This window comes from Drosophila tropicalis, unplaced genomic scaffold, assembly GCF_018151085.1.
Source record: "Drosophila tropicalis isolate 14030-0801.00 unplaced genomic scaffold, ASM1815108v1 contig_158, whole genome shotgun sequence".
Classification (NCBI taxonomy): Eukaryota; Metazoa; Arthropoda; class Insecta; order Diptera; family Drosophilidae; genus Drosophila; species Drosophila tropicalis.
This window is the reverse complement of record NW_027172602.1, coordinates 6138711-6164632: the sequence shown is the minus strand read 5'-3', so window position 1 is coordinate 6164632 and position 25922 is coordinate 6138711. Positions and strand designations below refer to the sequence as shown.

Sequence of the window (25922 nt, the reverse complement as noted above, 5' to 3'; positions counted from 1 at the left end):
TATGATCTAACCATTATCTCTTCTTATCGCTCTGCCTGACCGCGGCCCTGTGAAACTTCAACAGCAACAACTAGTCGATTTATGAATGAAATCACCTTGCCCACCACATCAACAGTTCATGAAAGGTTGATTAGATTTAGGCAGATTGGAAATGCAACACGAATTCGCCATACCCTAGGCCAATATACATATATACATACATATGTATGTAACGCCAAACAAACGAATATTTATTATATGTATATATTTGACCAATTTGTGCGATTTTCTATGTGTTACGAACTGCTTACCAAAATGAATACACCCTTTATGGAAAAACTAACATTGGTGGCCTGCCATGACCTCTCAAATAACTCCATAATTATCGTTGATAATAAAACTGATAGTAAATCATTATACAAGCTTAAATTCTAAAAATCTATTTGAATAGATGACAGACTTTTGAGCAGTAAAAGTTATATGCTTACAAATGTTTTCTCTTTTAGCGATCATTAGCATCTTTAGAAATGTTCCAAGCATATATACATAGATCTACATATATGTACATACTTATATTCAGGAATCATATACACTGAATTTTAATTTTAATACGCAAAATGGCAATTTATTGAGATTGTTTTACAATTATAGTATTTGTTGCTTTTGTTTGTTTGTTTTTTCTGTTCTTTTTTGGTATAAGCATCGCAGATGGGTTGGTTTTTTTGTTCTATTACAATTTTACTTATAAAATAATCTCACATAATAAAACTATAAACTTAGCATTAATCTTACACATAGTTTTAGAGTATATATACAGGCGAAGATATAGGAAACAGATGCGAAGTGAGAGAAAGGCATTAGTCTCTATGGCATGGAATGAGTATATCAGTACAAATCATTGTCGTTACGATAATAATCAGCATCACTATCATCATTATCCTCGTCGTCGCCCCAAACAATGGGCCAGACAGCATTACGGGCACAATTACCCCCAAGTGCCTTGCAGAATGTATTAAAAGTGCTAGCTTTGCTAAAGCCAAGAATTTCACGCTCCTCGTAGATGCGATATGTAAAGGTGCTCTCATAGGTGCCAACAAAGTAGCGGGCATATGAGCAGATCAATTGATCCACAATGGCCACACCGCCGTCCTTTAGTTGTAGTCTCTGAGCACTCGATTCAGGCGTGAAATGGATAAACCGAAAGCGATAGAAAAGTTCTTTGAGCTCGAGCAGCTCATAGGGGGTGGCATCGGTGGATACAAACACAGTGGTTAAATTAAAGGCTCTTAGAAGCTGCTTTATCTGTTGCGCAGCAGACTTGAGAGTGGGCGTGGTAGTTTCACGTGATTTCACAAAGTCTCCGCGTCTTAAATGGGCACACAAATAATCGCCGCCTTTAGCATCTCGTTTCGGTCGCTCCATATCCCATAACGTCGGTCGTTGAACTCCAGCTGAAGTGTCCGTGGTGCTCAGTACGTTACGCCTAAAGTCCTCAGCTACCTGACTGAGGGGTTGAGCAAATCTCATTGAGCGTCGAGCCCTCCAGAAATGTTCATCACCCCAATGATCATGGAGGACAGTCTCTGCGCTAAGTACAGCATAAACCCTCATGTCATTAACATCCTCCGACCCCGACGTATCCTCGTCTATGGCCTCACGCAGCATGCGCTCTAATAAACCAGCACTACCCTGAAATCGAACACAATGATAGCGTCCATAACGGAGGAGTTCCTGTTGTAACAGCGGCCCACCCACAAAAGAGTATTCATTGCATGCCCGATCATCGGCATTGGGAGAAACACGTTCGTATTTATCTCTGAATATGCCCTGCTCCAACATGACTTCATAGTGCATAAGGCGGAAAACCTGAGAAATATGAACATACGGTGGAGCTGGCATTCCAAACGTGCGATACTCCGCTAAGAACTCATCGTAATCCAATACTTTGGCATAACGCCTCAAACTGGTCAGATCAAAGAAGTGGCGCCACAGTAAATGGCTTTGCTCCAAGTTGTGCGAGTGCCAATGGTAGAGGCGTGGCCAGGGCGGCAACACCAGACGCACATTCGCAAAGCGTTTACGTTGCCGCTGAAGTCGCCGCACGAACACAGCCATGCGAATGTAAACATCTCGGCGTAAATTGAATCCCTCAGAGATGTTGACATCATAGAGTATGTATACAGTGCCGCGGAGCTTTAAAATGGAGGACGGGCACCTATCTGCAGGCTCTGAATGAAATGTTTGCCAAAAGTGATGAAGACTACCGCAACCAGAACCTTGGGCTGGGCACACAGTGTTGCTGATTTGGATAGGCGTCGTCACTGGAGATCTGTTGGTGGTATTGAGTGCGGCACCGGCCAACGACCAGCTGGGCAGTAGGATAATTAGAACCAGTCGGTGCCCCCACCAACCTGCATGCATTTTTTATATATACGAGATAAAAAAAACAACCTATTCTAATTTGAAAACACTTTGAGATGGCAAATTCGGTAATCGATAGTCGAACCACTCGTTCCGATGACATGCAAACTGCGAACCTTAACAATTTTGGTCCATCTCTAATCAACTCCAGCTGATAGAACACACGTGTTTTGTTTAGTTTAAATTTCATCCTGAAATTAACTGTTTAAACTTAATTGACTAAAAACAACTAGCAACAATTTACATACAAAACATTCGATAAAATGAGTAAGAAGAACAAGGCTGGCGCATCCAATTTGGGGCGACAGCTGATCAAAGACCGCTTTGGACACACGCCGCGGCGTAAAGTGGATAATGATACCATGGTAAATATTTCGACGAAAGCCTCAGCTCACTTAACTGCATATTCATTTTGTTTGTTTTTTTTAGTTACATACCACAGAATTGCAAGATGGATATGACTGGGGTCGCCTTAATTTGTCCTCTGTGACGGAGGAATCCTCGTTCCAGGCTTTTCTACGCACAGCTGAACTGGCTGGCACAGAATTTCAGGCGGAGAAACTGAATATAACCTTTGTGAATCCTAAGGCGAGGGTGGGTCTTCTAAGCAAAACCCAGGAGCAGCAAATGCATCTTAAGCATGAAGAGCACCGAGATCAGTTAAAGATTCCACGTCGTCCCAAATGGAGCAAAGAGACTAGTGCCGTAGATTTGGAGCGATCAGAGAATGAAGCTTTCCTTAATTGGCGTCGCGATCTCGCTTTACTGCAGGAGGATGAGGAGATTCTTATGACCCCTTACGAAAAGAATCTCGAGTTCTGGCGCCAATTGTGGCGCGTTGTCGAACGTTCCGATGTTGTGGTACAAATTGTCGATGCCCGAAATCCTTTGCTGTTTCGAAGTTTGGATCTGGAACTTTATGTCAAGGAGGTGAAGAACACAAAAATGAACATGATTTTGGTCAATAAGTCAGACTTATTGACGCAAGAGCAACGCAAATACTGGGCAGAGTACTTTGACAAGGAGGGAATACGCACAGCGTTCTACTCTGCCACTCTGGTAGAGGAGGAACTTAAGGCCGAAAGTGCCAAGCACAAAGATACTGAATCGGCTTTGCAGCTTGACGAGGTAAGAAAAGCAGCTGAAGAAATTCAACAATCCCTGGATGCAGTAGAGCAGACACTAGAGGCCATTGAGAAGAAGATTCAAACAGATGAATTGAAGAAAAATGATTTACCGGTGCTGCCGGGCGACAAGAACAGTCCACGTCTTTTGTCACGCGTAGAACTGATAGAATTCTTGAGACACGTCTACACAGGACCTCGGCATACAGAGCAGCATGTAACCATTGGCATGGTGGGTTATCCCAATGTCGGCAAAAGCAGTACCATTAATTCTCTGATGACAGTGAAAAAGGTATCCGTTTCGGCCACACCCGGCAAAACAAAACGCTTCCAGACCTTATATCTGGATACAGATATTCTCCTATGCGATTGCCCCGGTTTGGTTATGCCCAGTTTTGTATTGACTAAGGCTGATATGTTGCTCAACGGTATACTGCCCATCGATCAGATGCGTGATCATGTGCCTGCTGTGAATTTACTGTGCGAACGCATACCGCGCCATGTTCTAGAAGATAAATATGGTATTGTGATAGCCAAACCGCTAGAGGGTGAGGATATGGAACGTCCGCCACATTCTGAGGAGCTACTGCTGGCCTATGGGTGTAAGTTGCATAGCTATTTTTTAATTCAAATCAGTAAAATCAATTTCTTTTTTCTTTTGCATTCAATAGATAATCGCGGTTTTATGACTTCGAATGGACAGCCGGATCAAGCACGTTCTGCCCGCTATGTTCTTAAGGACTATGTTAACGGCAAACTCTTGTATGCTGTAGCTCCGCCGTCCATCGATCAGGCAGAGTATCACAAGTTTCCTGAACGCCAGCGTAAAGTGATCGAAGAGTCCCAGTTACCCGGCCAGCAACAACGAGCCATGCGCGTAAGTTGAACTTTCTTTTCCTTGCATTTAAGCATTTTTCACTATATCTCTCTGGATATCCTTTTTGCAGATTAACAAGAGCACGGCCAAAGAGCTAGATCATCAGTTCTTTGAAGCGAAACCCAATCATGCCCATGTCAAGGGCCGTTCCAATTTCCCACATGTGCGTTTAGCTAATGATGGCAGCCTGGTGGCCAGCTCTGGTCAATCCGGTCCAGAAGCGAAACCCTGGCGACATGTGAAAAAGGAGCGACGTGAGAAGCTACGTAAAAAATTCTCCCATCTGGATGAACATTAACTTGGGCTTGGCCTGTATTTCTCCAAAACAAAAACCATGATCTTTTAACAGATTTTCTTTGTTTTTTTTTTTTTTTTGTACATTAAACGAAACTAGAATTAACACATGATGCAGATTTTTCATTGACTACATGATTAGTATCCTGCAATAGGAAGGAAATTCAATCATGTAATGCACCTAGGTAGATAAATTTTATAGATGATATGGATATGTATTTACACATGTATTTACTTGGGGGTACACGCAGATACCCCACTTGGCTATAACTTCAAGTCAATGGCTTAAATCTATATTGTTGGAGTACATTATAAATTGTAAACTATATAGGAATTCTTGTTTTCTTATTGGTGTTTTGTGCATTTTTTGTTTTTCTCCTTTCTTAAATCTATAATTGTATGGCTCCTTAAATTGTCATACAACTGTTATACACGGCAAATTTTGGCAGCTACATATGTATGTAAAAGTGGTTAGAGTTAACTGAAATAGGGAAGAAAATATGCTAACTAAACTATATACATACATATATGTATACATATGTATATCAATTCTTGTCTACCAGTTTTTGTTTTTTTTTTTTTGAGCATTAAAAAGTTTCACTTTAAAGCAAAAGCAACAACAAAAATTGCCTAGATTATCAATAAATTAATTCGGATTTGTTTCATACCGAAAAGAAATGCGACATATAAAAGTGTAGGAAACACACACACTCACACACACATTCAGCCATACACACACAAGCACTCACACACACACACACACAGAGACATGTTTGAAAATATACAATATATAAGTTAAAAAAGGAACTGATGATATTACAGGCCGGAGCAACAGCTGGAGCTGACTAAGCATTTGTGACTTGCTGCTATTTGTGAAGAATACTTTTGTCCTCGTAGCGTATGATCGCATCGCCGATCTGTTTACGTGAAGCCAAATGTATGCAGTGTGCCCTGCCAGGTTTACTACATTGCCTGGTATCCACCGATTCGGCTTCAGCATCGGCTGTACTTGTGCCGGTGGGCAGGGAACCACCGCGTGCCAAATGATTGCGCACATTCTGACCGAAGCGTAAATTGGGTTCTACTCCGCGCAATATGTGGACTGTATGTTGGGCGGCAACAAACATGTCCAATATGCTGGTGACACCCTCAGGACGATTTGGTGCCAGGAGGAGCTCTTCGATATCCAGATCGCTGCGTATAATAGGCAAACCCTGAGGATCCAGAAGTTTTCGCGCTACAAAAGGGAAGAGAAAAACAAATGAAGTTGGATCCAATGATGATAGAAATTGACTCCTTTCTTACCTTGCACATAATCGCGACTGTAGAAGGCAATTACATCCTGATTGTGACGATCAAAATAGCCGCTACTCTGGCTAACATCGCAGGTATCGCACTCCTTGCAGTAATGTGCCCAGCGGCATGGATACATTTGGAAACCGATGGGTGCATATACCTGGAAACCTTGAATGGTATTCATGCGCACTCGATTGAGAAAGTCGGCCTTGAATGCCATCCCCGCTGTGGCCATTAGCACTAAGGAATCCAATCCCAGCTTGGGCAATGCCAAATCGGCAACGGCCAGACTGATCAGCTGCCTGGGTCCATACATTGAGGCATACAGAATCCAATCCTCTGGACTGATGGGTTCACTCATCTGTTCGGGCAGTCGTATGCTAACCCAGGCAATGCGTGAGCCATCTGTCTTATATTTTGAGGACAAGTCGAGAGCCAAGGTCTTTAAGGCTTTGAAAGGATCGTCATCACCCTTGCTGGGTGAGTCCAGCCGGTAAAGAAAGATCTGAAATCAAAATAAATGTTCAAATAGTTTGGCCAAATGAGTCAATACTCACCAGCAGCAGGAAAGTGTTGTCCTGATTGTGCATACAGATTTGTTCGTATTGGTCAACAAATTCCAAGGCATCTGGCACTTGATGTTCAAAAGATGGCAACAAAATGGCTATACGGGTGCTCTCTGTGACATAGGGCGAGGGTACAACCTCCACACGGCCCAAGGGTTTGACCACCTCGAAACATTTGAGCAGCAAACGACGACTCTTGCCCGATCCCTCCTGTAGATTCAAATGCAATTGATAGTCCATGCCACGTGTGGCATCAAATTTACGATAGGCACTGTGTAAACTATGAAAGCTAAGCTTCGGATGCTTCAATGCGGCATATTGCTGGCCAATCTCTAAGACCTTGGCAAAATCAATGGCCTCGATGCGACTGAGTGGTGCCACCGTATGCTCGGCATTGCCATGCGGCAGATAGCTATGTGTGCTATTTAGTAGCTGCCACGTAAGGATGTCGTGACGTGTCTCTGGTGTACTAACCGGCGGCACTCCCAATGGCCAACGAATTTCCAATATTTTATTTGAGATGCTGCCATTGGCTATGCGATAGGATTTCTGTTCCAAGGCATAGCCACGCTCCTGCACCAGATCCAGATGATGCTACAAAAAACAAAAGGAGCATTAAATGTACTTAGTGTCCTGTTTAAAAATTTAAACTTATTACCTTGGAATAGTAGGCATGCAGACGATAAAAGTCTTCAGGACTCTGCACTGGATAGACTGTGGTAGCATTACGAAATGCCTGCTCCTTTGACAGGGCACTGAGATCCTTACGATGGCGGTCGTGTATGTTCAAAGCATAGCTATATTGTTGCATGCCCTAGAAGAAGAACAAAATAAAAAAAACAAGTTGGAATACATTAATGTCATAGTCGGTCTCATGATTGCGATCTCATTCCCACAAATATCCACATGTGTGTGTGTGTGTTCCCTTTCACAGTCATTAAAAACAAAAAAACTTCCTTTTCCATAATTTCTTTTAGTTCGCTTTACGATCCATAAAAGTTGAAATATAACGTTTGCCAGTCAAGTCGATGCATCGACTTGGGAATATCCTACATCCAATTGAAATTGTTGTCTATACATACACATTATCCTTTCCTTTTATTCTTCTAGTATTCAAAATTTTAGTTAATTTTTTAAGCTGGATGATACTGATATTCCTAACTCTTCGTGTGGTCACCACGCACAGGGTATAGGGTATTGAAATGCGGCCCATTGAAAGATTCACATGCCTTGTTCGGAGGAGTGCATAATTAAATTAACATCGCCGCACTAAACAGTCGTCGATGGCTTTGGCATGGATGAATGAGAGATCGTTTTTCTTGCTTCCCTTGGGTCCAATGGCTCCAATGTTTCCCCAAAAGCTAACTCTTTGCTCTTCTCTTTCACATTGCCATTTATTTACACACACACACACCGACATGAGCATATACATATATATTTATTTGTTAAATAGTTAACGGATGATTTTATAGTTCTTCCAGGAAACATTCACCTTTGTTTTGCCTACCCTACTCTAGTTTATATTATCTTATATTCAGAACAATTTTAGATTCGAATTAAGGGCTATTTTTTTATAAGGATAGCAAGGATAGGTAAGAAACATGGGTTTAGGATTCTATACTTTAGCAAATTTCGTTAAAACGCAACGGAAACTTCTAAGACAAAGGTAAGGAATCACAGGATCCAATCTTTAACTCTCGTCCTTTCTGAATATGTGTGTATCTTTAATAAGTCTCTTGCTCTCATATCTTGGATGGATATGTATGTCATCTTTATAGCATATGCTGGCATTTGGTTTTTTTTTCCAGTTAATAAACTTATAGGGCGAACATTATAATAATTAATCAAATCAAGAAACAAAAACATCATGCAGACGATGGATGAATGGGAACGGCGCTTTTGAAGATGCTGCAGCTGCGGCAGCAACTGCAAATGAAACTGAAGCTGAAGGAGATGTGTGACCGTTGTTTAAGCAGCAAGTTAATTAAAATGAGCAAAAATTATAAAACACGCACACTCACTCACACACACAGAACTATGTATGTATGTATGTATGTTTGTATAAGCATAATTACTCTTGGCTAAGGGACCACACATAAGACATAAATCATTCCATTACCGGACGCCTTTCTATCTTTTTTTTTTTTTTTGTTTTTAGATGCGGCATAAATAAATCCGAACCCAAATCCAAACAAAAAGCAAGTTCTAGGTTCATATTTATATTCTAGTTTCTCAATACCCTACCAAAAAAAAAAGAGAATTACAAATGATGATAGATTATGATGAAAAAAAAGAAAGGTAAAACAGTTTCTGATCGAGCTACTTTTTGTTATAAAAGAAAATTTAGAAACTTACATTTTGAATTGAATTTCCATAAGGGTATACAAGCTTCGACTTGCTTGCATACCCATTGGGTATTCGTATCTGTTTTTTCTTGCGAAAATGCGTAAGCAAATAGTAGGCAATTGAGTGTGGTATAATGTATAAATAGATTCTCATCAGCAAATAAACAAAACAATGCGAAAAATATCTCAATAATGATTAGAAACGCATTTTCCTACTTTCTCAACTGCTCTTCAATTGATTTATGATCAGAACGTCTCCTGAGGGCCCAAGGACAACAGGTCAACAGGTGGTCAGCACCATATCCCAATACCCAGCAGCAGTACTCATTGCAGTGACTCAACTTCTGGGTTGTCCCACTTGAGATTAATGTAAAGTCGTATATGGAAAAACGTCTAAAAAGATCATCAAATGGTTTCTTTATTGATATTGAAAACTATGAGTTAAACGGACACAAATAAAGGTTCAATTTTAAAATATTAAGAATTCTTCTTTCTACTTTTCTATTCAGCAGGCTCGAGGTGAAAAAAAGGTGTCGGTATAGTACTACCTCTACACTAAAACTGATTGGGAATTACAATTAGATGTGGCGAAATAGGAAAGACATAGCTTACAACTCCGAAGTTAGTTCTTCTAAGTTCTTTAACTAAGAGTTAATTTACAAATTATTCTAGGCATTGATAATCCTGTAAGTTTTTTAGATTAGTTCGCTCTTTGGGCTATACATAGACTGAACAGTTTGTGCCAGTTTTAGTAAATTTCTGATTGTAATGGATATTCTATAAAGAAAAACAAGAACAGAGCAATTCTGATTTATACCCTTTTTAAAAGCCATGTAAACCTCTTCACATTTGCAGCAATTATCCACTTACACACAACGCACATTCTGTCTCACACACACACACACACACACACACACACACACACACACACACACACACACACACACTCAAAGAGCAGTTCCTGTCAAACTGTCGCTCAAGTATTTCAATTGGTTTCTGCCCCCCCTTTTTGCTATTTGAGCGTGCTTCTCGCATTTTATTTACACACTTTTTTGTTTTGTTTTCATTTGGTGTTTTTTTCTCCTTTATAGACATCTAAGAAATTCTTTGTTGCTACTTGGAAATTAAATAAACTGTCCATCAGCAGCAGCAGCACCAGCATTGGGTGATGCTTCTGATGGAAGCTGTGAGATGATACGTGTTGAAGATGGAGTCTCTGGTCAAATGGTTTGAATGTATACGTGCCCTCCTCTAAGCCCCCCAAAGCATTGTACCCCTTGTTGGGGCTTTAACTACAGCTTCTTCTGGCCATGCTTATTGTTAAACAAGAAGATTCCCAATCTCTTGCTCTCTTTCTCTGTCTCTCTCACACTCTCTAACTCTCTGCTCTGCCGCTGTCTTTGCTCTGATTTTGATATTTCTTCTTGAATTCTCTTTTCCGTATCTTTTTTTCATGTGTGGTATTTGCTTTGGGGTTTTTGTTTTTGTCTTGTATCCACAGTGACTCAAAGTTATTTGCCGACCCCCCAGACAGTCTTATGATTAATTGGAATGTTGTTAGCTTGAAATAAGATAGACGCAAATTTCTAGCTATAGAAATGCATTTTGCAACCCATCTAAAATTTTGAATATTACCAAAAAGGTGAAACAGTCATCAACCTCTAGGCACAGGCTCCCTTCGGCTGTCACTGGATTCTGAATAGATTAAAACTGTTTCAACTCGGTTATTCTTTAGGTAATTTTTGCCATTTTTGTGTTGGAACTGTGAATGTCACATCTTTAATTTTGGGTCACTTACATTTTGAGAACTTTAAAATCTTTTAAACAGAACATCTTTAATGGAATAAAGCTTTCCTGGCGATGGTATTTTGACTCCTGAGCTGTCCCTGCCGTTGATATTTGTTGGCAGAATATCATTTTTTGAACCTCCAACCTAAACATCCCTTGCGGTCCTTTAGCTAGTTGTTGGCCTCCCTCTTTGACCTTTTTTTTTACTGGTCCCCAAAAACGTATGAATATTTCAAATCTGTGCTGAAAGAAAGTTCAATTTGGAGTCACTGTATATTATGTGTACATATTTTCAGGGTCACTTTATCTGTGTATCAATGAACTGATTTTTCGTTCAAGTAATAGGCGTCAGTCGGAGGCAGAGACAGAGACAGAGACAACGACAGTGGCAGATCAAGATCGAGATCGAGTCCGTGTGTCGCATGTGCTTTTTGAGTGTATTGTTATGTTTGTGTGTCGTTTAGTCAACGGCAAATTGTTTAAATAAATAAAACGGCGTCGTGTAGGAAGCGGAGACAGCACAGAAAGCATATGAGAGGGAAGAGCACACGACACGACAAGAAGGCCCATATTAAATTAAACACATGTACACACCAACACACAGCAACACACACACACACACAGATCATTTATACGAAATATAAAACTATCTTTGATTTTGGGACATATCGAAACATCTGTTAATTGCAACAGTCAGCAGTCCCCAGGAGCTCCTCCTCCCCCCTCCATTAAAAGTGGGAGTAAAACTGATTTCTGTTGGTGCCAAAATAATTCCAAAAACCCCCCCCCAAAAAAAAAAAAAAACTTTTCGTGGCATTTCAATTAAACACTAATTTCAACTTCTCTGAAATTTTGTTTAATCATCGCGAGTTATATAGAAAACCGATTACATAAACAACTTTTGTGATGCAAGAAGATTTAGGGCGAAAAAAAATGAAATATTTTCCAATGTTTTGGCAAATTTTCCTGATTTTCCATTATGTGTACATAGTTTTTTTTAGGAAATGTTTTTTTTATAACATCATAATCATTTGAACACCACTTAAAGGATCAAAGGATTAGGTTAGATACAATTGCTATCATAGTGTAATGAGGATTTGTAGAGCTCATGGGAAGAAAATCTGGTTCAAATAATTTTATTTATTTATTCTATTGAATTTGGCATTTATGATGTTTCTGGACATATTTTTCCAAATCTATTTATACATATGAATGTGTGTGCTGCTGCTTACCTGAAACGTCTCCTGACAGCCGGACACATGGCTAGCATATTTGACACAACGTCCAATATTAATGCTATGATCATTGCTAATTCCTATTCGGACACATCGATCCAAATTGTTGCGCATTTTGCGGATGACACTGCTGCTCAGCAATATGCCCGCCTCCAGGGAGCAGTAATTGCGATCACTGACTTCCACTGGTTCTGGCGGTGTTCCCGCATCATCATTACCACCTTGACCTCCTTCGCCATTATGATAATTTGGATATTGTTGCTGCTGTTTTGCATTGTCATGGTTGTTATCATTGCGAGTTCCGCCCATATAAAGATCAAATGTTATACTCATATGATAGAGCAAGGTATTCAGTTTGCGTGCATCCACATAGACATTATCCGGAACCATAAGAAAATAATCATAATCATCCAGATAGTTGTCCGCAATGTATTTAATCACATGGAATGGTCGACGACTTTCACGGGTATCGGTGAAACCGACAATGTTCTTTAGCTTGTAATTGGCCTTCACGCTATCTGCATAGATGAAGAATTTGATTTTGTTAACCAAATGGGCAGTGGTCCGATTGAAGGCAGTGGCAAAGGTGTTGATGTGCTCCTGCGAGGTCATCACAGCAATGAAGATCTTCTCACGAATGCCCAGCTCCGAGGAGTAATATCGTGGACGTATCACATTTTTTACCTAAAGAGACAAAAAACAAAACCAAATGGTATATTAATAGATCAGAGATTATTTTTGTGGTACCTGAAAAACAAAACAGCAAAAGCTTAACAAAAACCAGTACGATATGAAGCCGAAGTTTGTATACCCAATGAATGTTTTTGTCTTAATTAAAGAGTTTTTTCGATTTGCAGAAAAGAAAACACAGTGAAAAGTTTTCCTCACCGAGTTTTCGACCTGAAAATGTATGATATATAGACCCCTGATCTTTATAAAACTTTGTACAATCTAACAAAAAGTGTTAGATATTATAGCAAACGTTAAGAAATAAGATTGTTTTTTACCTACAGCTCCTTTTTCCAATGCAAATTACATGATAAGATTCAAAATACCTCACTAGAACATATGATGGGTTCCTTAAAGGGGTTAGGGGATATAATTTTCAATTCGAAAGTAAGTAAGCTCCAAAAGTAAAGCTTCTGCCTGAGACATTATTCGAGATTTTGTTATTTGCTTTTTGTTTCCAGAGTCTAAAAACGATTACATCTCCACAAAACATGTGTACTTAGGTACTTCAATATAATCAATTTAAACAACTACCCCATAAATGGAATATTTGAAGTGGAGTCTCCTGTCTCAGTCTACACTGTAATCGGTTGGCTCCTCCCCCACCAAGATTAGATGTAATAGTCAAAGTTTTTTATTTTTACTCAAGTGACGTTTGAGGGAATCCCCCGTCGTCTTGACCATAAAATTTGTTTTAGTGTTTTTAGTGAAAATGCATTTTGCATGCTCAACTTGGCATTCTTTTTGTGTTTTGTTTTTGTTGTTTCATTTCATTTTAATGTGTTGACCGACCTTCTCATTATTCGTCAAACATGCGATACGCTGGGGAGATGGGCGCCGATATTGATGAGTGCCTGCCTTTGCATCTTCCTGGGCACTTATCCAGACGGCCTTCTCCGCCTCTTCCTCCACACACTTGAGATTGTTAAGTAAACACTTGCGTGAGTCAAGAGAATGAATGTTTAAATGGCTACAGGTTGTGGGAGGTGAATGGGCGGCGTGGAGGATCCGTAAAATTTATGACTAATTAGAAATAATTTTTTTAATAGAGTTTCAAAAAACCAAAAACCCGCTATTTGGTGGCACTTAAAAGGCCTCCCCTCCGTCTCAGTCTCTTCCTCCTTCCTCCAGACGTAAAATTAATGCTCAAGGTTATAGTATGAGGTGGAGCAGAAAGAGGAGGAGGAGGAGGAGAAGTTGGTACACCAAGCAGTAAAGTCGTAAAGTTGCAGCTGAAGTTACACAATCAGATACGAACAGACACTATGGAGTCAATATCTAGAAGTACATAGTTAGAATGCTTATTTGCTCGTCGTCGAAAACAACGTGTGTTCTATGTGTCCACTAATACTGGGCCAGCAATTAGCGATAATCACCATTATTAGCTGTAGTAGTAGTAGTAGTTGAAGTGACTTGTCTATTTCTCTGACGGGGTCAGGAGGCGGTAGGTGGAGACACTTGAAATTGAAATCAGAATCGAGTAAATCAAGTGCTTTATTACCTTTTCCCCAACATACATACATAGGATTGTACAAGATAACCTTGCGCCCATATTATCAGTATAAGCTGCTGCTCCACATTATAGCCAATATGTAGCCTATGTATGTTTTATTATTATTATGTGAGTTTATTCAGCTCCATAGTTCAAAATGCAATCATCTGTGTAAATATTGCGAAAAAGCAAAGAGGTAAATGGCGAGTGGCAACAAAAACCAACAAATATTCACCTAGATCTGGAATAGATGTTTTTTTTTTTGGAATAACACAAAAAATTAAATACCCTCCCTCCCCAAAGAGTAATTCCTCGTGCTGACTTCGGTATACCAGGTACTTATTAGCTTATTAGAAAAGCCAAAGGCCAATTTCTTCGTAGTGTAAAACGTTTTTACGCATATTTTCATTATTTTTCTGATCTGATTTTTATGAAATTTTGTGCAACGAAAGATAACGGTTGCACTAATTAGTGTCTTAAATTTAATAAAGCCTAAATATTACGGGAAAAATTTATAATCTTCAAGATCTAGAAGTTTACATCGACGAACAACTGTTGATACTGATAGGGGATATACTTTTCGGGTTGAAAAAGGATTAATAACATAAATTTGATCAACTTGTATATGCCACATCACCTTCTAGGTGCACGGTATTGGATCCCACTCACCTGAAAATGATGCATCGAAAATTTGTACGAAATTTTGCGCTTTGTCTATTCGGAATTGAAGAATTTTGTTTGTTTTGGTTTTTAACGTGGCCATACGAAATCGTACATAATCTCTTCTGAATTTGTATCTACCTACCTACATACACGAGTGCCGATGGATACAATACAAGGCCAGGTGAATAGAATTTCATTAATAGAAATTGGCCAACCTATTCGGCTTGCCCAAAACATGATGTGTGTGTGCGTATGTGTGAGTAAGTGTGGCACGTGGTTGGGGGCTCAATTTAAATTGAAAATCTTGCAATTGCCTTTTACAAAAAATTGATAACAACCTGCCCAAGAGAGCCTCAAGAGCGGCAAGAGCCTTGTGACGTAATGAAAGAACGGAAGTGTTTCAAGTGTGGATGGGAAGGGCGGGGGGGTATAATGGTATTAAAGGGGCTTATCAAAAATTCACAATTATCAGAACCTCACACACACACACACGGATAGATGAAGAGACGAAGACATTATCGACGACATTTTGCCTTATTCCCACAAATTTAATTAAACAACATTTGATATTGGGTCTAGTTGTGTGTGTGTGTGTCAGAGTGTTTATATTTACCTAGATAATAGAAGGTATTCAGAAATGGAAATACCATCAGCAATTGCACTAAATGACTCAAAAATGTCTTTTGCACTGGCAACCAATCAAGTTCTCTCCTTCTGTTAATTTCTGACTAATAATTATGCCCATTGATCGTTATTAAGATAGACCACTAAGGGTAATAGGCATCACCATTGACGATTGGCAGCGGCAGCGGCAGCGGCATTGTGTGTAATAAATCTCAAGATTACGACAATATATGGCTCATTAACAGTGTGTAAATATATATAGCATATATATGTACGTACTAGGCTACTTATATTATATGTTTGCCTTGGCAAGCAAAGTCTATATACGTTCCATGAATGGAAAAGGAAGTCAGATTAAAGCCGCCCAGTCAGGGCTGCACAAAGCTCAGCTGATTTTACAGAAGTTCAGTAATATTTCAAGATGGTCAAGATATTATAGCACGAGTTTTAATTCAGCTGGATGATCATGACCTTTCACAACGATCTCTATTTTGGCGGTTTTGAATAATAGATAAATAAATGTATTAAACGAAGAACTTATAAAAACGAAGCTCTCTATATAACTTATTGGGTGCTGGAAGTTGTTTCTATCCTGAGTTTAAAGACAATTTGATATATAATGTGATTAATCATCATGTAAATATTGTCTTTTGTCTTTTGTGAGGGCGAAAGTTACTCAGCATTTTAATAGAAACATCTACGGGTGAGATTTCCAAGAAAATTCAGTTAGATTATGAAATATTTACATGGAAAATACATATTAAACTTTTGCCGGAGAGAGAGGACTATCATTCAATGAGAAGGAGGAGGTCTATCTTATCTCCATTGGGCAAACAATGTACTGAACTGAACTGAAGAAGATTCCCATCCAATTTTATTTGTCTGTTTCTAAATCTAAATCAGGATACAAACGTCTTTCTTTTTACGTTTCTTATTCCCAATGGGCAATGATTAAAATAAAGTCTAGTTGATAGGCATATGACATTTTTGCTGTCATCTACCAATCAATCTTTCCCAGTCATTTACATATTTGACATAATTACAAAAGTCATCACCTAAAATGTGCAGATTGTTTAGGAAGATTGGAGATTATTTACCTTGACTATCTATCTAACTATCTATTTGTTTGTGTTGTATGTATGTATGTATATGTATGTGTGTGTCTCATCATAAGCCAGCTGCGTTTTGTACTCAATCTCGGATCATTTTCAGAGTCTCGTCGTCGTTTTGCGCCATTCATTGTGGGCAGTCAGCTAGTAGTAAGTGAGTTGTTGAGTGAGCGGATTGGATTGGCTTGACTTGGGATTGGATCGGTACAAAATCTTAATTGAGACAAGTGTGCCGGCAACGACATAGACATAGACATAGACACGGAGGCAAAGACAGAGACAGAGACAGACGGTCCATAGGTCCATAGTGCTTTTTTGCCAATTAATTAAGAACGCAGTTAGACAGACTAAATAGCACATCAATGTGCTCTCGAGTGAGATGGGCCTTAAGCCGGAAATGCGACGCGCTTTTCAATTAAGCCTCTCCACCACAGTCAATAACTGACTTCAATTTGGTTAAATTCAATTTAACCCTATCCGAAATGGGATCATTGGATCGGATCACTAAACGCTGCCCAATTTACAGTTTGTCCAATCATATACATACATATACTTATATATAATTGATAAGCCAATTTATTTATAGTCTAGCAATTGATAATACTGCCAAAAGGAAAAGAAAAAACCGATTATTCTTTTACGCTACATAAAACCAAAAAATGGAAATATATAGAAATGGTCACCGACGAGTGGTATCCTTTTCCAAATTCATGGCACCACCTGATGCACCAGCAGATTGCATATATTTATCAAATAGATAATCCCCCACATCAGTGGTGGCTCGCTCCAGCTGACGTATTAGATCGGCCAATATCTTTTGTCCATCGACCTGCTCCTGCAAAAAGTTTGCCTCAATGAAATCACACAGATTGGGATCATCCTCACTGCTAGCCAATGCATGCAGATCAAGCAAATGCTGATTGACATCCAATTCCATTTTGAGAGCATGTCTCAGAGCTGCCATTGTATCTTTGAAACATGGCAACGGTTCGGGAATACCTTGCAATCGAATTAGGCCACCGCGTTTATTCATATAGGTCATAATTTTTTCAGCATGTTCACGCTCCTCGGCACTGGCCTGAAGGAAGAATTTATGTACGCCCGGTGAACTGACATCGGCGCGATCAAAGTGATAGGCCTAAACAGAAGAGAAAAATAAAAGTTCAAAGGGGCGACGACATGGCCTAATGTGTCTTCGTCTCTGTCTTACCATGGCCAAATATTGATGGCATGCATTTAGCTCCATATTGATCTGATCGTTAAGCTTCTGTTCACAGTTTTTGGCAAAATTTTGACGCATTATCATACACATGTGTCGCTGTCCTTGTGATGCCAGAGAACGCAGGAAATTTGCCATTTTTTATTGAAGGTTTTTTTTTTGTTCTTTTTTTGTTTTTTGGTGTATAAATAGGAAACCGAAAATTTGTATAATTGAAAATCAATGAATACTTATAACTAATTCTCCATTACGTACATGACGCTTGAAGGAAAGCCAGCTTGAACTGGAAAATGATTGGAATGAGCAAACCCGGATGCTAAAAAGGTGACCCCAGGGGGAACCTGCCCTTGGGGATGATTATTGGCGGATTTTGAGATGCGACATCGGACATTTTGGAGGGAGGGAAATCGTTCCTGGCTATGAAATAGTAGTTCAAGATTTAAAATTTCAATATTGGGAGAGGAAATTTACTTCATTTTTCTCCCCCAATATCTGAATGTGAGTGAGGCACCCTGGACAGAAGAGTAATGATTCAGGGGCAGTTAATGGGTTAGAGTTCAAGGAAAAAACATCGATGTTCAGATAATTACTGACCTAGGGAGTAGTTGACTGTCAACGGGTTAAGAGAAACAGAGAGAGAGAGAGTTCAAAGTGCTTGCCGGCTTGTTTTCACTTGTGCATCCCCCTAACTTACGTCCCTCTTGTTGGCCGTCAACGTCTTGTCCATTATGCGTTCCATTATTGTCGGCACTTAGCTTAGTGTGTGTACATTTAATATACACTGTATATTTGCTTTTTAGCAGCAACAACACCAACAACAACAACAATAACCACAACTAAGTTAAGTAAACGCAGTTATTGTCTTTTATTAAGTGAATGGAAAAAATGACTTTTGTCCGAGTTTTTTTTTTTTTTTTTACAATGTTTTTCCTAACCCCAACTTAGGGCATCATGAATGAAGCAATCACTTTGTGTGTGTGTATATACATATGATAAAACATTCAAATCCAATATATATAATCGTGATAAAGCTTTGACTGTTTCCAACTTGAAATCAATTAAAGATCAAGTACTTGTTGATAAGGGTATGCCGACTTCATTATGGTTTCAAATTTCAATGCGAACAAGTTTTTAGACATTATCTATATATACACACTACCACACACATACACACACACTGGACATTACGCACAACACATTAAAAGAAAAAAACTCTGACTCTTGGAACCATGTGCGGCGGCAACCGACAACGACTCATAAAAACGCAATAATAAAGTAAAGTAAGTAAAGTAAAGTAAGCATTTTTTTTTTTTTTTGTCCACACACATGCTGACACACGACCCTCTACTCTCTACTCTATGTGGAAAAACGTGGGGGGTTATGCAAATCATTGTTAAAAAGTGAATACACCATCATAACCATCAACTACAGTCATTTAAACACAAACATACAAAATGTCTGTCTACTTATATAAAGTCATGAGGAAAACACACGAAAAGGTATGGTCCGATTTAGTTCAAAAGAAAACCCAAATCAATATCTTAATGATGTCAAAACTAGTCTGTAAATGTCATTCGGTTAATCCCCCAAAGCCTATAATGGACATATATTTAGCAGATCTTTCTAAGTTTTTACCGCAAATAAAGGATATATTAATATATCATATTAGGACGTGCCTTAATCTAGTTTCAACTGTGAAACGAGGGGCACTTTACCCCCTAAAGTATGCAATAGGCAGTCCAAGAATTCGCTTTTGTTCTGTGGATCAAAATATTCTCCTCGAAGCAGGACTTAAGTACATATGTGACAAGCCCCAAGAAAAGTTAGAAATTTCCTGTAAGTGAAAACTAATACTTTTCTAGTCTATAGCATACTTTAAGGGGCAACTTTGTCTTTATTTCACAGTTCCAGAACCGCCAATGACTTCTTACTTTTTTTGCTCAAATCAGGAAGTATCAAACAACTTGTTTAACACTTAAAAGTTTCTTATTTTTGGTTGACTTTATGGCAACTCACCAAAAAACAAAAACAACAAAAAAAAGAGACCATTACAGACACTCAATAAACCAAAAACGTGCAAGAAATTTATTAACATTAACAAAAATTTGCGGCAAAGGCAAAAAAAAAAAAAAGAAGAGACCACAAAAAATATACAATAAAATTGTTTTATACATTCTTCGTTGTGGCTGCTTAATATAAAATTCAAACGTTTGCAAAAAAAAAAAAAAAAACGAAAGAGAAACAATTTAAATATGTTTAAACGAATTTCGACGGGTAATAAATTAATTATTAATATGCCGTGTGATCTAATTTATAATTTGTATGCGTTTATTTGCACAAAATGAAATTGATGAGCCTGCATTTCAAACAAAAACCTGCGCACCTTCGGCAAGTCATGCCGTGAAGTAAGCTTTGCACCTAAAACACTGGATGGACGGACGAACAGACGGACGGAACAATATGAAGCGGAGCGTAGCAGACGTACGGATCGGTAAAGGGTAAGTAGGCAGTTGTACTATGCTCTGCAGGTTCCCATGTGTGCTATCAAAATCGACAACAACCACGACGTCGACATCGGTGATAAGAAGAACAATTTAAGCTACTAAAAAAGAAATGAAAGATGACGTTCGACTTACTCTGACGTTGCCTTCATATAAGTGGGAGGCAGTGGTAGTAGTAGTAGTAGTCAGTTAGGAGTAGGTGCGGCAGCCCACCCAAAACGAAAGAAAGAAAGAATTGAATAGGTTTGCCTCATCGGGGTGAAATTCAACACTCAACAAAATCTGAGATTTTCGGATTCATTTTCATTCTAAACGAATACGAGGCGGCCACCCACAGAAGGGCGCCAATTGGTTATTGAAGTATGATCTTGATATATATATAGGAATCCAGTGACATCGTTTAAATGAAAACTGTGTTAATTTGATCGAATATAAATACTTATTTTATAGTAATTAGAATTTTGTGGTAAGTCATAGATTAAGGTTTATAATACATACATATGTAGGTTTATCTAAATAAATAATCTAAATGACTATCGAAAAGAAATTGCAATAAATTAAATGTATGTTTTATTTACTGAATATAAACAATAAACTATTCAATCTCATTATATATAGCTTTCAAACGGAGATAACATTTAAGTTACGATGTTTAATTGGCACAATTAATCGTAGCCAAGTAGCCAAAAAATTCAGCTCCCAAATAGATTTAGAGGTCCTTTCTATAGACTATAGTTTTTTAACACTTGATCATTCAAAATACTCTTGAGTTAATCGCTTTATTTGCTAAGCAAATAGTCTATCTTAGCTCAGTTTTCTGTAGCTGTTTACAGGATCTAATAATGTGAATCAATAATCCTTGCAATCTGGCGAAAGGTTCTCCAGAGGATTTGGTTTTAACTCTAATAAACTTATTTCCAAAAACTTTCCAACGAATTTGTAATTCGAATAGGTTTAGTGAATCTGACGATTCCAAATGAAGATTTAAAAGTGATATAATAAAGCTTTTGTTATATATGTAAAATGAAACCTTCTTCGATTCAGGATTCATAGGACTTGCCTTAAGAAATCCTGGAAATGAAAGTTGTTTTAATTTAAAGAACACGTGATGTGCATTATTCAAATTTATTTGGGAAAAGAGAAAAGATATTTCTAACGTTTAACTTGTGATATCGATTGACCATACACAATCATGAAATCTTTATGGGTGTTTGTTTTTTGTATTTATACATGGTACAATTAGCAAATGTAATGCAAATCGATTTCCCTATAGGGTAGTGTATGAGTGTTTATTTGATTGGGTTGGGAAAAGTGGCGGCGGCAGCACAGAACGACGTAAGCAGGCATCGACGGAGGTGGCGATAAGCAAGAAGGTCAATAAATTGCTATCAGTATCAGTTTGCTGACTGCCTGATATATGAGTCCCAATGTGGATGGCGACTCATTTTTAATCACACACACCCAAAGCATTTGCATTTGAAAAACAAAAACCAAAACAAAAAAAAAAAACTAACAACTAACACATGAATTCCGCAATACAGCATGGAGCTAAAAATCGGGATATATGTATGTACATATGTATGTGGGCTATGGGGTGAATGACTTACCGGCTTTTTAGCCGCCAGCGGCTTATTGATCAAATTCAAATGTGGCTCAAAATCCTGGCCAAAGCGTTCGATTAGTAAATTCTCAGCGGCTTCTTGTGGGCATTCTTCTTGCTGGACTAACTCCCAAATATCCTGCGGTATATAGAAGCTCAAGACGAGTCCCAATAGCAGGCCAATGACAAAATAATGATTACGATTCAAAGAGGCAACTGGTCTACGCATGTCTAAGGCCTCTCTCCTTAAGGGGGGATTGCACTTGAACTTGGATCGGTTTACGTGGGGATGGATGAGGGGGAAAGAGAGACCAAGGGAAAGAAGGAGGAAGCGCGATAGATATGGGGGAACCAGACAGAGACAGAGAGAGAGAACTGGAACTCGGTTTTGGTGTTCTGGAGGAGACCACTGTCATATGCACATTTTATGGCTTTCTCCGACTTGGTCTCGGGTCGTGGATGCTGCTGCACTTGTTGATTCTTTTTCGTTTGTCGGTTTTTGTGGTATCTTTTTTAGTGCTTCGGCTTCTGCTGGGCCTTCGAATTGCTGTTTATTTTTGGCAACAATAAATGTTTATAAATGTTTGCTCTTGTTCTTTTGCTCTTCCCTTGACACTTTTGTTGTTGTTGTTGTTATTATTTCTGTTGATTTGCCCTTGCCGCCTTTTGCATTTGCCGCTAAAATCGGCATTTTCTATACATTTCCACTTTTCACAAAACACACTCTCGAAAACACTTTAAATTCGACTTCAAAATATTTTTACAACCTGCCGCCGAAAGTCAACCGAAACACAAAAAAAAAAAAAAACAATAAATAATTTATAATTTAATTAAAAAAAACAAATGCCGGGAGTCCGAGTGCCGGTGCGATCCGTTCAATGTTCGATGTTCGACTCAAATGTTCGAGTTTGATCCATGTTCGAGTTCGACTCCTTTGTTCGACTTCTTTGTATGAGTTCGACTCGTTAGCATGACTCATTTGGCTCGTTACTTCGACTCTTTTGCGATTTCTCTCTAATTTACCGGCTAATCAAAAGCAACTCTGTTAGCGTTAGTGATGGCCATTTATCGGTATCGCGGATACCAACCGATAACATTGTTTTGTGTGCGCAGCTGAGAAGAAAAAATGAAATTTGGATCAACTTTATGGTGCGATAAAAGCTAACGGGATATGGCTAATGCCGTAATTGTGCTCGACAATGGGGCTCACACAGCCAAGGTGGGCCTGGCGCATCAGGACGAGCCACGGGTTATTCCCAACTGCATTATGAAGGCGAAGAGCGAACGACGCCGGGCCTTTATTGGGTCTCAGATCGAGGAATGCCGGGATACATCGGCGCTTTTCTACATCCTGGCTTTCCAGCGGGGCTACCTTCTAAACTGGGACACTCAAAAGACCGTCTGGGATTACATATTCAGTAAGGATGGCATCGGTTGCACGCTGGATAATCGGAATATAGTTATTACGGAGCCGCAAATGAATTTCCAAAGTGTCCAGGAGGCCATGCTTGAGATGCTTTTCGAAGAGTACCGAGTGGCGGGGCTCTACAAGACAACAGCTGCGGATCTGGCTGCCTACAACTATGTGGCAGATAGCGAGGAGCGGACTACGATGCAATCACTCAACTGTATTATTATCGATGTAGGCTATAGTTTCACCCATATTGTGCCCTTTGTCCTGGGGCGGCGAGTGCAGGAGGCTATTCGCCGCATCGATGTGGGCGGTAAAGCTCTGACAAATCACATGAAGGAACTGATATCTTACCGTCACCTCAATATGATGGATGAGAGCCATGTAGTAAATCAGATCAAGGAGGATGTGTGTTTTGTGGCCGAGGATTTCAAAGATACAATGCGTGTCCATCAGAGTGAAGCAAAGCGAAAACAGGTGGCCATCGATTATGTACTGCCAGACTTTACGACAGTAAAACGTGGCTATGTACGCATACCAGGACATCCACGTGAGGATGAAGAGCAGCAGCAGATGGTGCCGCTGTGCAATGAACGTTTCACAGTGCCTGAATTGCTTTTTAATCCCTCCGACATTGGCATACCTCAGGTGGGCATACCAGAAGCAGTAGCTGATGCCCTAAAGGCATGTCCCTGGCAAGCTCATCGTGAACTCTTGCTCAACATTCTAATTGTGGGTGGAAGTGCCCAGTTTCCTGGCTTTTTGCCCCGCCTAAAACGCGATTTACGGGCCCTGGTGCCCGACGATTTAGAAGTATCCCTGATTTGCCCGGAGGATCCAGTGCGTTATGCTTGGTATGGTGGTAGGGAGGTCGCCACTAGTCCCAATTTTGACGAATTTCTTCATACACGTGATGATTACGAGGAATTCGGAGTACATGCGTTGCAACATCGTTGAATCCCGAATCGAAACATACGGCGTATTCCTTAACTAAAATATATATTCACATTCAGATGAATTGGATTTCCAATATTTCTCGTAGAAACTAGTTAACAATTTGTGTATATTAATTTCGTTTTTCCATTTATAATATTATGAATTATGTTTTAATAAACAGAATTAAGCATCTAATAATAACTAAATGGGGAAACAGAATTAACTAAAGAACATTATCTAAAGCGTAGCACATTAGAGTTGTGTGTGTTAATTATTCAACAACAAACTTAAATTTAAATTAAAAACCACATTGAGTTTTTATATCGAAATAGAATTTACATTATAATTTGGATTTAAATGGGATTGAAACTATTTTTGAATCCCATAATCCGTACTTAGACTTAGACATGTCAATTTGCGAGGCGGGTGAGACGGCGTCCATGAAGCCATGATGATTACATGTTGAAGGATTCGCCGCAACCACAAGTGCCCTTAATATTCGGATTATTAAAGACGAACTCACTAGATAGCTTAGATTCTACATAATCCATTTCGGTGCCTGCAATAAACAAAGTTTTTGTTTTAAGTAAAAACTGTTACATAATCTCTGAAAACTATAACTTAAACCGAATCTTCCGTCATAGTCATCCGTTCATAGTCCTTTGAACAGGATTCTTGTCCATTATGCGAATCTAATAACATGAATAAACTTACCTAGCAATGAGAGTTGTGCTTTCTTGTCAATGAAGACCTTGACACCATCCTGGACTACCTCCTCATCCAATTTGTCTGCTGGGAAATGTAGAAACAATCGAAATCAATTCTATGCAAACCCTCGAGAGGAAGTAGAAGATTGAACTCACCTTTGTGACTGGCATAGTCCAAAGTGTAGGAGAGGCCATTGCAGCCGCGCTGACGTACACCCACTTTAAGGCCAACCTGAAAATAAAATGACGGATTTTTCGTCAATTCAAGCTATGATATATTAATGTTTTTGATTTTCTTACAAAATCTGGTTTATCCTGGAGTAAAGATTTGATTCGTTGCACAGCAGCCGGGGTCTGTGTCGTAAAAAGAACATAAACATTAAGTAAACAACTGATAAACAACTAATCTCTGACTTGGCCCCATGCAGAAGGTGAGTCTGGGACTCAACAATTTCATCATGTTGTCGGTCGTCCACTTGCCACTTACCAAAGTCAGGGCCGCTCGTGTTGGTATTAATTTTCGCCCCTTGACGGCCCGCACTGTTGCTGTTGCCACCACACGTGTTGCCATTGTTTTGAAAGCCTTTCCACTTTTATATAATTTTTTGTTTTTCACTCCGTCCCTATGATATTTCAACGAAAATATGTTTCGAAACGCGTATGTGGTGAATTCTAGTGTTGTATAATTTAAATAATTGGGTCTACGGAACTGGTTTCTTCAAGAGTCAGCTGATGAAGGATGCAATGTGGTTGATATTCCATTTAAATGACGATCGAATTTTGTCAATTTTAAATTAAGTATAATAAATTCACTAAACATATGTGTCAACGAATCAAAAATAGACGTAAATACGAATCTAAACAGACATAAATAAGAACTAGTTCACAGTGATGCTCAGTATTGATTCACTAGAGATGTGTGCCCATAGGATCAGGATCACGTGATAGGATGCAAATACAAATATAATATAAGCCAATAAAGACACAAGATTTTGAGTCCATTGCT

General features: G+C 39.1%; 6 protein-coding genes across 7 annotated transcripts; 2 read left to right on the top strand and 4 right to left on the bottom strand.

Annotated features, from left to right (window-relative positions):
- Positions 1 to 576: 576 nt before the first annotated feature.
- On the bottom strand, positions 577 to 2450 carry O-fut2 (O-fucosyltransferase 2). Its single transcript, XM_068302597.1, has one exon. It carries the CDS (start codon positions 2398 to 2400, stop codon positions 865 to 867), a length of 1536 nt encoding a protein of 511 aa, XP_068158698.1. The 5' UTR covers positions 2401 to 2450; the 3' UTR covers positions 577 to 864.
- A 90-nt stretch (positions 2451 to 2540) lies between these two features.
- Ns3 (nucleostemin 3) lies at positions 2541 to 4801 on the top strand. The gene is made up of 4 exons (XM_068302034.1): positions 2541 to 2765; positions 2830 to 4126; positions 4196 to 4401; positions 4472 to 4801. The coding sequence occupies exons 1-4, from the start codon at positions 2664 to 2666 to the stop codon at positions 4697 to 4699; spliced, it is 1833 nt and encodes a 610-aa protein (XP_068158135.1). The 5' UTR covers positions 2541 to 2663; the 3' UTR covers positions 4700 to 4801.
- On the bottom strand, positions 4690 to 22771 carry Chpf (Chondroitin polymerizing factor). The gene is made up of 6 exons (XM_068302022.1): positions 21870 to 22771; positions 11923 to 12609; positions 7216 to 7371; positions 6549 to 7151; positions 6001 to 6496; positions 4690 to 5932 (listed from the first exon to the last, which is right to left on the bottom strand). Exons 1-6 carry the CDS (start codon positions 22089 to 22091, stop codon positions 5562 to 5564), a joined length of 2535 nt encoding a protein of 844 aa, XP_068158123.1. The 5' UTR covers positions 22092 to 22771; the 3' UTR covers positions 4690 to 5561.
- Fer3HCH (Ferritin 3 heavy chain homologue) lies at positions 17096 to 18023 on the bottom strand. Its single transcript, XM_068303345.1, has 2 exons — positions 17753 to 18023; positions 17096 to 17680 (listed from the first exon to the last, which is right to left on the bottom strand). Exons 1-2 carry the CDS (start codon positions 17897 to 17899, stop codon positions 17222 to 17224), a joined length of 606 nt encoding a protein of 201 aa, XP_068159446.1. The 5' UTR covers positions 17900 to 18023; the 3' UTR covers positions 17096 to 17221.
- A 172-nt stretch (positions 22772 to 22943) lies between the features above and the next one.
- Positions 22944 to 24543, top strand: Arp6 (Actin-related protein 6). The gene has a single exon (XM_068299405.1). The coding sequence runs from the start codon at positions 23034 to 23036 to the stop codon at positions 24228 to 24230; it is 1197 nt and encodes a 398-aa protein (XP_068155506.1). The 5' UTR covers positions 22944 to 23033; the 3' UTR covers positions 24231 to 24543.
- MagR (Iron-sulfur cluster assembly 1 homolog MagR) lies at positions 24292 to 25721 on the bottom strand. 2 transcript variants are annotated; one of them, XM_068299426.1, is made up of 5 exons: positions 25404 to 25721; positions 25217 to 25270; positions 25073 to 25148; positions 24924 to 24998; positions 24292 to 24768 (listed from the first exon to the last, which is right to left on the bottom strand). In XM_068299426.1, the coding sequence occupies exons 1-5, from the start codon at positions 25485 to 25487 to the stop codon at positions 24665 to 24667; spliced, it is 393 nt and encodes a 130-aa protein (XP_068155527.1). In that variant the 5' UTR covers positions 25488 to 25721; the 3' UTR covers positions 24292 to 24664. The 2 variants fall into 2 exon arrangements, with proteins under 2 accessions (XP_068155527.1, XP_068155519.1); XM_068299418.1 differs by having other exon boundaries at positions 24924 to 25001; positions 25404 to 25720.
- Positions 25722 to 25922: the final 201 nt, after the last annotated feature.

Excerpts from the sequence above, each read along its gene's own strand:
- O-fut2 (XM_068302597.1), bottom strand. The coding sequence starts at position 2,400 with ATGCATGCAGGTTGGTGGGGGCACCGACTGGTTCTAATTATCCTACTG.
- Ns3 (XM_068302034.1), top strand. The coding sequence starts at position 2,664 with ATGAGTAAGAAGAACAAGGCTGGCGCATCCAATTTGGGGCGACAGCTG. Across the intron at positions 2,766-2,829 it reads AAGTGGATAATGATACCATG|TTACATACCACAGAATTGCA; the intron begins GTAAATATTTCG and ends TGTTTTTTTTAG. Across the intron at positions 4,127-4,195 it reads GCTACTGCTGGCCTATGGGT|ATAATCGCGGTTTTATGACT; the intron begins GTAAGTTGCATA and ends TGCATTCAATAG.
- Fer3HCH (XM_068303345.1), bottom strand. The coding sequence starts at position 17,899 with ATGGCAAATTTCCTGCGTTCTCTGGCATCACAAGGACAGCGACACATG. Across the intron at positions 17,681-17,752 it reads GCCATCAATATTTGGCCATG|GCCTATCACTTTGATCGCGC; the intron begins GTAAGACAGAGA and ends TCTTCTGTTTAG.
- Chpf (XM_068302022.1), bottom strand. The coding sequence starts at position 22,091 with ATGCGTAGACCAGTTGCCTCTTTGAATCGTAATCATTATTTTGTCATT. Across the intron at positions 12,610-21,869 it reads CGCTGGCGGCTAAAAAGCCG|GTAAAAAATGTGATACGTCC; the intron begins GTAAGTCATTCA and ends TTGTCTCTTTAG. Across the intron at positions 5,933-6,000 it reads CAGTCGCGATTATGTGCAAG|CGCGAAAACTTCTGGATCCT; the intron begins GTAAGAAAGGAG and ends TCCCTTTTGTAG.
- Arp6 (XM_068299405.1), top strand. The coding sequence starts at position 23,034 with ATGGCTAATGCCGTAATTGTGCTCGACAATGGGGCTCACACAGCCAAG.
- MagR (XM_068299418.1), bottom strand. The coding sequence starts at position 25,487 with ATGGCAACACGTGTGGTGGCAACAGCAACAGTGCGGGCCGTCAAGGGG. Across the intron at positions 25,149-25,216 it reads TCCAGGATAAACCAGATTTT|GTTGGCCTTAAAGTGGGTGT; the intron begins GTAAGAAAATCA and ends TTTTATTTTCAG. Across the intron at positions 25,002-25,072 it reads GGACTATGCCAGTCACAAAG|CAGACAAATTGGATGAGGAG; the intron begins GTGAGTTCAATC and ends TACATTTCCCAG.